This window comes from Bombina bombina, chromosome 8, assembly GCF_027579735.1.
Source record: "Bombina bombina isolate aBomBom1 chromosome 8, aBomBom1.pri, whole genome shotgun sequence".
NCBI classification, from domain to species: domain Eukaryota; kingdom Metazoa; phylum Chordata; class Amphibia; order Anura; family Bombinatoridae; genus Bombina; species Bombina bombina.
The window spans coordinates 216,156,473-216,168,455 of NC_069506.1; the positions used below are offsets into that span (position 1 = coordinate 216,156,473).

An 11,983-nucleotide genomic window follows, 5' to 3' on the forward strand; every position below is an offset into this window, starting at 1 on the left:
CATTCATCCATCCTAGCCATTAGCCAATCACAAAATGTATATATATATATATATATATATATATAAATATACATTCTATGAATCTTGCACATGCTCAGTAGGTGCTGGTACAATATAAAAGATTGTGCTCGTTTAGATAATGGAAGTCAATTGAAAAGTTGTTTAAAATTGTGTGCTCTATATGAATAATAAAAGTTTAATTTTGCCTTGATTGCCCCTTTACATTCTGGTTAAGAGGCAAAATATTCTACAAAAAAAATCATAAAACATTATCAACCACTATTGGGTGTCACATGTTTAATGAATATATCCCAGAATGGCAGCATAGTTATCCAATATATACTCTATTATGAAATAATTGTGTTTGATCTTACCAACATATTGGACAGCAGATGTTATAGAGGTAGAAATTGTAAGCAATCTATACCATTTATGTGATTGCAGTTTGCAGAAAAGCAAAATGCAAGCTAATAACTTAAACATTACTGCTTGTAAAATATTTTTGCCTAATATCCTTAATTGAAGTTTTGGGTTTTTCCAATGGATAACAATCACTAGTTTTACCAAACCAAGAGAGTCTGTTAGTTTAATGGTTAGTACATTTTCCCAGCAACGTATTTATCTACAGTCCTATTTTTTAATCTACTTTCTTATACCATTAGTATTCTGAGGCAGGTGTTCATCATTAGGCTAAACATTTCTGAGTATCATTTGATATCTACCTTTAGGTAGTTTTTGTTTATGTTGCTTTCTCAAGCAGTTTGAGTGCACTTGTAATTATATGCGGCATGGAACTTTTACCTTTTGTGCATTGACTAGGGGATGTTTTGTATAGTTTTAGTAGCAGTTATGATTGTCTTATATGTGTGCGCCTGTGTGCAAACACTGGCTTAATATCTACCAAATGACAATGGTCTTAGTAGTATTTGTATTTCTATGTCTATGTTTATATAAAGAAATATATAGAAAAAAACGTTTTTTAGTTTTTAAATAATTTTCATAGAATAATATCTTAAAATTATTAAGTTCTAATTCAAAAATAGACATAGAAATACAAATACTACTAAGACCATTGTCATTTGGTAGATATTAAGCCAGTGTTTGCACACAGGTGCACACATATAAGACAATCATAACTGCTACTAAAACTATTTATTCAGATGACTTGGGGTATCTGATTTTTATGTGAAGTATTATCTACCACCAGCGCATAGATATTTAGTTGTTTAATCATAGATGTTTTGTATAGTGCATTACTCTTGTTTTGGAATTTACATCCTAGTAATTACAACTAAATATGAGTGTGTGCCATGAAACTCAAACTTACTGCACCCATTTACTGGAATACTTTTTGTAGCTCAACCTTTTTTCTGTTGCATTTCAGGTAGGACCAGTGTTGGGGGTTTTTTTTTACTAGTTATGCTGCATGTAATCCTGCTTAAATGAAGTGTTTTGCTTTTATGAGACACCTAACTTACTTTCAACATTATGTGGCACCACTGATATTTTTAAAAAATGTCTGCAATAGGCCAAAATGTCTATACATTTAAAACAGTGAGATATACTCAAATAATCTTATTTTTTAAGTATTTATTTAATACATCTTAATTAAAAATTTCAGCTGTAATAAAATATTTCATTAATTTATGGATACTGGCCATTATTTCATTTTAATAGAACAAGCTCCCGGACATTTTGCACAGTTTTCAAATAAAAAGTAATTTCCAATCCATTAGAAAACTCCATGGAAACCTATTTAGCACTACAAATTGTATTCATGTGTGATAACATCCCCTATGGGTTCTCTAGGAAAAAGTTGACAGTGGAAAACCAACAATTTTGAATTGAAGTTGAGTTGAATGAAAAGGAGATACATAAAGTATAATTAAAAACCTGCATTTGACAGCTATTTTAATTGTTGAATTAATTAGCTGCCATGTGGGTTTTATTTTGTTTTGACTACATGACTTTCTTTTTATTAAAGTCTGTAAAATCCCTGATAAAACTCCCTTTATAAACCTGCACATTGTATCTATGTAGTACCATCTACTGAATCCTCTCAAAGGTTATAAAGCCTAATTCTTCATGATATCCCAAAAGAAAATAAACAGATTTATTTGTAACTAAAATATTCCTCTAGAAAGCAGCAAATGTAAATGAATAAAATGTAGAGCAAGTATAATATTTTAACAAATACATGTTACCATTTGTTCAAATACTGTTTTTATACATAAAGTTTTCATTCCATTCACTATAAACTATGTGCTAGCATATTGCCAAACCAAAAAGCAGATATTAATTATAAGTGGTTTGTGGACCCTCACTAATAAATAGTCATTTTACAGTGAGTGGATTATAGGATGTCCCATTATGAATGTAGTCCGGGCTGAAAAAGATCACCAGAGGTTACCAGTCAGTAAAAGAAGATATTAGAATAGTTATACAACTTACTAATTTAATCAACTTTATTTCAAACTGCCCATTTTGCTGTGTGCAATATCAAAACGCACATCACTGTATAATTTTACCCATATAAATACACTAATACAGAGTCCATACAGCACATATTTTGATAATTTATCACATCTTATAACATTGCTATGGTACTTATGGATAGCACATAAATGTCCACATTCATTATTTACTCATGTTTTTAATTAGCATAGAGGAATAAGCACAGAAGTGGGTAAGACTGGGGGGGGGTAGCTAAGGAGGTGGGCTGTTCCCGCAGGTGTGGTATCCTCCCACTGCTCATTGCTTACCAATAAATACAGAGCACAAAGTAACTTCTCACACAGCATCCTGAGACATCTCAGCAACAAGTAAGTGACTGCTTTTATAAACTTCTCTTCTATTTAATTATTATTTTTAAAAAATTGGATGTAGCTGCTTTCTATTTTTCTTTCTTTCTTTTCTTTCTTTTTTTCTTTCCTTCCATTCTTCTTTACTGTTGAGACATATCTTACAAGATAGTTGAGGTATTACTGATGGTATGGAGATTAGTATACTAGTAAGAACTATTTTTTTAATATGCTGCAGATAAAACATTGATATTTTATGCATTAATAAATACATAGATAAATACATAAACGCGTGCTAGACCATTTTATTATTGCACTATTGTCATTAAAATCATTCAGTGGTAAAGAAAACAAAACACAGCAGTTCTTGCAAATTTTTAATTTGCTTTATAAAAAAGCAATAACTTCAAAATGTAAATTGATTTATCTAAATTAAACATGGCATTTCCAGATCTTCATAGAGAGAATGAATAAAAGTTGTTCATGTAAATGACCGACTATTCAGTCCCTAGCTGTAAATCTTCATATTTATATTCATGTTTTACATGTGTGATAAGCAGAGAAGTGTTTGAATAGATTGGATAGTTGTATATAAAATATTTTGCTGATCTTACTTCCTCTTATCAATGGGTCCTTATTTCCTGCACTACCTTAACCACTCAAGCTAGGCTGGATACAACTCATTTAGCAGAAATAGGATTTCTTTGCCATTACCTAACAACTATTGTTATCCATTGGTTATAGATCACAATGGCTTACCCAATCACCAATCAGCCTCAAGGTCTCCAGGGGATGAATGTTGATAGCAGCAAAAGCACATGGGGCACTGAAGTCACAGAATGTTGTGACGATATGGGAATCTGTAAGTATCACAATTACCAAATTCAAATTATTCAAACAAGTAATCTATAATATTATTATACACTTTCATTCTTACAGTATTTTACTTCACCTCATTCAAATAATAAAAAAGTTGGAAAGATTCAATTAACCTTCACACATTCTATTGGAATAAAAAAAATCTTTGTTACATTACACAGTCTGCATAGCTCTTAACATTTCCTAGATAGTCTGGTGAGTCAGGGAGCTCCATTGGAGAGTGGGGTATGGATGGCCTTCAGAAAACCTGGACTAAAACCCAGATCCCGAGGTGCTGTTAGAAGGACAGCAGGCATCTGAGTTTGCTATTTGAGATGATCTTGAGATATATATATATATATATATATATATATATATATACACTGTATATATATGTACTACTAGCAGGTGTCCCAGCACCTGGGTGCAATCCTCAAGAAGTCATGTATAGATTATTTTGGAAGTGAAGTACACTTTCAAGTTTTTTTTAGAGGTACATAGACTGTTTTTATTTGTAATAACAATGAGTCATCAAGGACAAAGTTGACTTTTCGGCTCGCTTCAGAGCCTTCTTCAAGACATAGAAAATCTCAAATCGGCATGTAGCCGTACTCCGAAAACAGGAAATGCACTCACCGTGAGTGCATTTCCTGTTTTGGGAGTACAGCTACACGCAGATTCAAGATTTCCTATGTCTTAAAGGCCCTGAAGCGAGCCGAAACATCGACTTTGTCCTTGATGACTCGTTGTTATTACAAATAAAAACATTTTATGTTCCTCTAAAAAAAACGGAGAGTTCCCTTAATTTCCAAAATAATATATATATATATATATATATATATATATATATATATAATGTAACATTAAACAAAAGGGTGATTTGTGAATGTTTTTTATTACAGACCTTACATTTTGTTCATAGAACATGGTTATTTGTAAAAATGATTACTGTAAAACTCAATATCAAAATAGACTTGTTAGTTCATTTAAGGAGGTAATGATGTAGATAAAGGAGAATGTTTCCTGAAATGACAATAAATGAATATTATTTTGTTTGAGGCTGTGAAACAGGCACATAGTGTAATGTAATCATGTAACGCATATAGCGAAACATGAATATCACGCAGAGGGCCACATTCTCTCATTTCCTAACTAGTCTCTATAGTTATTGTTATTTTTTCAACTCTTTAACTTTTTTCCATTCATTAGTAAACAGACTTCATAGACTTACATCAGAATGTTGATACTATAGAAACTATAAGTGAATCAAGCCCACTTTGTCACAGGTCCATGCATAGTTTTGCAGGTTCATAAACATCCTTTCCAGCCTCACCAGTTCTTAGGTTATTCTGTGGAGTTCATTAAAGGGATAGGAAACCAAAAAAAAGTTATTGTGTGATTCAGAAAGAGCATACCATTTTGGAAATGTATTTCTATTATAACATTTTCTTAGTTCCCTGATATTTTGTAAAGCGCTACCTAGGTAGGCATCTGGAGAACTACATGGCAGGAAATTATGCTGCCATTTAGTGCTCTTGCAAAATGATAACATTCTTGCAAGCCTGCTTCCATATAGTGCTCCAGAAATGGGCTGGCTCCTAAGCATAAGTCCCTGCTTTTCAACAAAAGATAACAAGATAACTAAGAAAATTTGATAATGGAAGTAAATTAGGAAGTAGTTTCAAATTGCATATTCTATCTGAATAATGAAAGAGAAATTTTGGATTTCATATCCCTTTATATAAGAATAAAGAGGTGAATGTGTTCTGTAAATTAACCTTAAAATTGGAGAAGCTGTTAATAGCTCTACCCCAGTTACATTCTGTGTCCGTAGCCTCTGTAATGCTGCTTATTATTTACTGTTCACTTAAAGGGACACTGAACCCAATTTTTTTCTTTCGTGATTCTTATATAAAGGGATATGAAATCCAAAATTTCTCTTTCATTATTCAGATAGAGTATGCAATTTGAAACTACTTCCTAATTTACTTCCATTATCAAATTTTTAAGCAACATTCTAATTTACTCCTATTATAATTTTTCTTCGTTCTCTTGCTATCTTTATTTGAAAAAGAAGGCATCTAAGCTATTTTTTGTTCAGAACCCTGGAAAGCACTTGTTTGTTCACCAAAAATGGGCCGGCATCTAAACTTACGTTCTTGCTTTTCAAATAAGATACCAAGAGAATGAAGAAAATTTGATAATAGGAGTAAATTAGAAAGTTGCTTAAAATTGCATGCTCTATCTGAATTACAAAATAAAAAATTGGGTTCAGTGTCCCTTTAACTATCCTAAGTACACCAAGAAACAATAGTCCAAATTCATATATGTTGTGTGTGTATAGCAGCAAAATGCACTTTCTATGTAAATTTAGAGGATTTTATTTGATAAAAAACTCACATTTTATTAGATCCCTCTTTCTTATACACATCCATTTAGTAGCACATAATATACTCCCATTCTCATTATATTCACATAACCTCTTATCTTTCTCAGGTCTGTGTGGAACATTTGTGCCCTGTATCTTGGCATGTAGAGTGGCCGCTGATTTTGGGGAGTGTTGTTGTCTTCCATGTATAGGAGGAGGTGTCCTTGCCATGCGAACAGGAATCAGAGAACGCTACCGTATCCCGGTAATTGTAAACACCTTCTGCATCATTATTAACTGCAATCTCCTCAGCCAATTGCTTAATACCTTCTTTGCTATATCCAAACTGTACTCTTTCTCTAAATCATCTGCTGTTATTCTCCTCACCCTGCTCTCTCTGCAGTCTCCTCATTAAACTCTATTACTTTCCTACTTTCATTGTACTCTCACGCTAGAATTCCTCCTGCGTTTTTTTTCCTCTTATTCTCCTTGTACTGCCTCCTATATCACTCTCCTTATACCCCCCATTGAACACACCCTTTACTCTTTACTTCTAGGCTCCCTATACTCTCCTCTTCTAACACTCCCTGTACTCTCTTCTTCTAGCACTCCATATACTCTCCTTTTCTAATACTCTCTGTACTCTGTTCCTCTAGCTCTCTTCATACTCTCCATTTCTAATACTCCCTGTACTCTCTTCCACTAGCTCTCTCTATACTCCCCATCTAACACTACCTATGTTCCTCTTCTAACACTCCCTGTACTCTATTCTTCTAGCACTCAGTATACTCTCCTTTTCTAATACTCCCTTTACTCACTTCCACTAGCTCTCTCTATACTCCCCATATAATGTTCCCTGTACTCACTTCTTCTAGCACTCCATATAGTCTCCTCTTCTAATACTCCCTGTACTCTCTTCTTCTAGCACTCCATATACTCTCCTTTCTAATACTCCCTGTACTCTGTTCCTGTAGCTCTCTCTATACTCTCCTCTCCTAACACTCCCTGTACTCTCTTCCTCTATCTCTCTATACTCCCCATCTAACGTTCCCTGTACTCTCTTCTTCTAGCACTCACTATACTCTCCTTTTCTAACACTCCCTGTACTCTCTTCCTCTAGCTCTCTCTATACTCCCCATTAAATACACCCTTTACTCTTTGCATCCAGCGCTACCTATACTCCCGTCATCTAACACTCCATGTGCTCTCTTACTTAAGCACTTTCTATATTCTCCTCCACTAAAACTCCCTGTACTAACTTCCACTAATATTCCATATACTCTACTCCATCCCCCCTGTACCCTCCTCCTCTCACACTCCATGAACTCTTCAGGGCACATTTATCAAGCTCCATATGGAGCTTGATGCCCCGTGTTTCTGGCAAGCCTTCAGGCTCGCCGGAAACAGAAGTTATGTAGCAGTGGTCTAAAAACCGCTGCTCTATAACCTGTCCGCCTGCTCTGAGACTGCGGACAGAAATCAACTTGATCGAATACAATTAGGTTGATTGACACCCCCTGCTAGCTTATGCTGTCGGCATTTACCAATGTGCAGCGGACATGATCCGCTATATCAGATCATGTCCGCTGGCACAATCATAAATATGCCCCTTCTTACACTCTCTCTGCCCTCATCCTCCTCTAAAGCATCCTATGATCTCTATGCACTCTCCTTACTAAACTCTATTACCATTCTGCTTTTATTGTACTATCATACTAGAATTCTCCTTATTCTTCCTGTACTGTCCTCCTATAACACTCCCTCTACTCTACATCTCCCATAGTCCTTATAATCTCCTCTAATGCTACATGAACTCCACTAAAACTCACTATAATATACACCTCTAATCCTCCTATACCTTCCTCTTCTAACACTTCATAAACTCTCTTCCTCTAACCTTTTCTGTACTCTCCACTTCTAAAACTTTATTTACTTTCCTGCTCTAAAGTTCCCTGTACTCTGCTCTCATATGTTCCTTGTACTTTCCTCCAGTTACTCCTCTGTTTTGACATCTTTCTCTCCTTTCTTTTATATAAACCTTATTTCTGTTAACATTTTTTGTACTCAAGTACTTTCACTTGCTAAGTAGTCTCTCTTTGTATTCTAGGGCACTATTTGCGATGATTGCATATGTCTCACATTCTGCTACCCCTGTGCAATCTGCCAGATGGCCCGTGAGCTAGACATGAGGAAATGAAGAGGAAGGAATTGTGTGTGTAGAAATATGAATATTTTTTACTGATTACAACCATTATCAGTAATACAGACTATGTAGCCTCTTAATATTAAAGCAACATTCAGCACATAACTTCTGTTTCCCGGCGAGCCTGAAGGGCATGAAGTGTAAATCTGCTGTCCTTCAAAATAACTCAACACACAGCCATTAATGTCTAAACTGTTGGCAACAAAAGTGAGTACACCCCTAAGTGAAAATGTCCAAATTGGGCCCAAAGTGTCAACATTTTGTGTGGCCACCATTATTTTCCAGCACTGCCTTAACCCTCTTGGGCATGGAGTTCACCAGAGCTTCACAGGTTGCCACTGGAGTCCTCTTCCACTCCTCCATGACGACATCACGCATGTGGTGGGTGTTAGAGACCTTACGCTCCCCCACCTTCCATTTGAGGATGCTCCACAGTTGCTCAATAGGTTTTAGGTCTGGAGACATGCTTGGCCAGTCCATCACCTTTACCCTCAACTTCTTTAGCAATGCAGTGGTCGTCTTGGAGGTGTGTTGGGGTTGTTATCATGTTAGATTACTGCCCTGTGGCCCAGTCTCGGAAGGGAGGGGATCATGCTCTGCTTCAGTATGCCACAGTACATGTTGGCATTCATGGTTCCCCCAATGAACTGTAGCTCCCCAGTGCCGGCAGCACTAATGCAGGCCCAGACCATGACACTCCCACCACCATGCTTGACTGTAGGCAAGACACACTTGTCTTTGTACTCCTCACCTAGTTGCCGCCACACACGCTTGACACCATCTGAACCAAATAAGTTTATCTTGGTCTCATCGGAACCACAGGACATGGTTCCAGTAATCCATGTCCTTAGTCTGCTTGTCTTCAGCAAACTGTATGCGGGCTTTCTTGTGCACTATCTTTAGAAGAGACTTCCTTATGGGACAACAGCCATGCAGACCAATTTGATGCAGTGTGCAGCGTATGGTCTGAGCACTGACAGGCTGACCCCCCACCCCTTCAACCTCTGCAGCAATACTGGCAGCACTCATACGACTATTCCCCAAAGACAACCTGTGGATATGATGCTGAGCACGTGCCCTTAACTTCTTTGGTCGACCATGGTGAGGCCTGTTTTGAGTGGAACCTGTCCTGTGAAACCACTGTATGGTCTTGGCCACCATGCTGAAGCTCAGTTTCAGGGTCTTGGCAATCTTCTTATAGCCTAGGCCATCTTTATGTAGAGCAACAATTCTTTTTTTCAGATCCTCAGAGAGTTCTTTGCCATGAGGTGCCATGTTGAACTTCCAGTGACCAGTATGAGAGAGTGTGAGAGTGTTTACACCAAATTTAACAAATTCACACCTGAGACCTTTTAACACTAACAAGTCACATGACACCGGGGAGGGAAAATGGCTAAGTGGTCCCAGTTTGGACATATTCACTTTTGTTGCCAACGGTTTCAACAAAAATGGCTGTGTGCTGAGTTATTTTGAGGGGACAGCACATTTACACTGTTATACAGGTTGTACACTCACTACTTTACATTGTAGCGAAGTGTCATTTCTTCAGTGTTGTCACATGAAAAGATATAATAAAATATTTACAAAAATGTGAGGAGTGTACTCAGTTTTGTAAAATACTGTATATTGTACCAAAATACCATCAGACATAGAAATAAATATTTATTTATGAATAAACAGGACATATTCTTTTTTATTTATTTATATTTTATTGAGGTAAGAAACAGATCAATACAAAATGTAAACAGTGAAATGCAATGTACATCTAGAAATATAGCGTTATTGTTCATATAATAATAACATGCATCCTTTAGGAACATCTATTTTATATTATCTATTGTCATTGACATGTCTAAAATACAGTGGATTACAAAATGACGCCTCATTGCAAAATCTCCATGTGACCAAGAAGATCATAGAATAAGCCTCAGATTTTAATTATTTTTTAAATGCGAATACTAAATATGAACATTGAACTATACTATGGTCAAAATTAGAAAGGGAAGGGGTAAGCTATAAAATGAGAGAAGCATTCTAATCTATAGGTTTAATGATGTTAGGTGTTGCATAGAGCTTCAAAAATGAAGGTGGAAAATTCCAGGTAGAGTGAACTATCATTATCCTATATCATATTCAAACAATAAAGGAATATATCTGTTGCAATCAGCTAACAGTCAGCTAGATTACAATTTATGGCGTTATGTCTGCTCGCTAATTTCGTGTACGTTATTTTCATTGTGCCCCTTTCATAACGTAGGTTTTACAGGTTTGAAAAAAAACAGCTTGTGCGGGCGATATGGTGACATTGAGCTCCATGCTTCACCCAAATACAAGCACTAATTTGACGTGCTCATGCACGATTTCCCCATAGACATCAATAGGGAGAGCCGGCTAAAAAAAAGCCTAACACCTGCGATTGCGGAATGAAAAGCTCTGCAACGCAGTCCCAATGATATCTATGGGGAAAGAAAAAGTTACATTTAAACCTAACCCCCTAACTTAAAAACCATGTCTAAACACCCCTAATCTGTCGCCCCTAACATCGCCGCCACCTACCTACACTTATTAACCCCTAATCTGTCGCCCCTAACATCGCCGCCACCTACCTACACTTATTAACCCCTAATCTGCCACCCCCAACATCGCCGCCACCTACCTACACTTATTAACCCCTAATCTGTTGCCCTGACATCGCCGCCACCTAAATAAAACTATTAACCCCTAATCTGCCGCTCGCGATATAGCCGCAACCTACATACAGTTATTAACCACTAATCTGCTGCCCCTAACATCACCTCCACCTACATTACAATTATTAACCCCTAATCTGCCGCCCCAATATGCTAAAGTTATTAAACCCTAAAACTCTGGCCTCCAACATCACTAACACTAAATAAATATATTAACCGCTAAACCTAACGTAACCCTAAGTCTAACCCTAACACCCCCTAACTTAAATATAATTAAAATAAATGTAAATAAAACTTACAATTATCACCTAAATAATTCCTATTTAAAACTAAATACTTACCTGTAAAATAAAACCTAAGCTAGATACAATATAACTAATAGTTACATTGTAGCTAGCTTAGGGTTTATTTTTATTTCACAGGTAAGTTTGTATTTATTTTAACTAGGTAGACAAGTTAGTAAATAGTTATTAACTATTTACTAGCTACCAGGTTAAAATAAATACAAAGTTACCTGTAAAATAAAACCTAACCTGCCTTACACTAAAACCTAACATTACAATAAAATACATTAAATTAATAAAATACAATTATCTAAATTACAAAAAAAAATGAACTCTAAATTACACAAAATAAAAAACGAAATTATCAAAAATAAAAACGAATTACTCCTAATCTAATAGCCCTATCAAAATAAAAAAGCCCCCCCAAAATAAAGAAAACCCTAGCCTACACTAAACTGCCAATGGGCCTTAAAAGGGCTTTTTTCGGGGCATTGCCCCAAAGATATCAGCTCTTTTACCTGTAAAAAAAAAATACAAACAACCCCCCAACAGTAAAACCCACCACCCACACAACCAAACCCCGCAAATAAAAACCTATCTAAATAAACCTAAGCTAACCATTGCCCTGAAAAAGGCATTTTGATGGGCATTGCCCTTAAAAGGGCATTTAGCTCTTTTGCTGTCCAAACCCCCCAAATAAAAACCTATTGAAATTAACCTAAGCTAACCATCGGAATGTAAGGGACACCATCTTGGATGACGTAACTTAAAGGGAAACA

The 11,983-nt window shown here is 36.0% G+C and overlaps 1 protein-coding gene across 1 annotated transcript; it reads left to right on the plus strand.

The window, feature by feature from the left end:
- Positions 1-3,551: 3,551 nt before the first annotated feature.
- LOC128638120 (cornifelin homolog A-like) lies at positions 3,552-8,224 on the plus strand. Its single transcript, XM_053689984.1, has 3 exons — positions 3,552-3,663; positions 6,156-6,292; positions 8,135-8,224. Exons 1-3 carry the CDS (start codon positions 3,552-3,554, stop codon positions 8,222-8,224), a joined length of 339 nt encoding a protein of 112 aa, XP_053545959.1.
- Positions 8,225-11,983: the final 3,759 nt, after the last annotated feature.

Excerpts from the sequence above, each read along its gene's own strand:
- LOC128638120 (XM_053689984.1), top strand. The coding sequence starts at position 3,552 with ATGGCTTACCCAATCACCAATCAGCCTCAAGGTCTCCAGGGGATGAAT. Across the intron at positions 3,664-6,155 it reads TTGTGACGATATGGGAATCT|GTCTGTGTGGAACATTTGTG; the intron begins GTAAGTATCACA and ends TATCTTTCTCAG. Across the intron at positions 6,293-8,134 it reads GAGAACGCTACCGTATCCCG|GGCACTATTTGCGATGATTG; the intron begins GTAATTGTAAAC and ends TTTGTATTCTAG.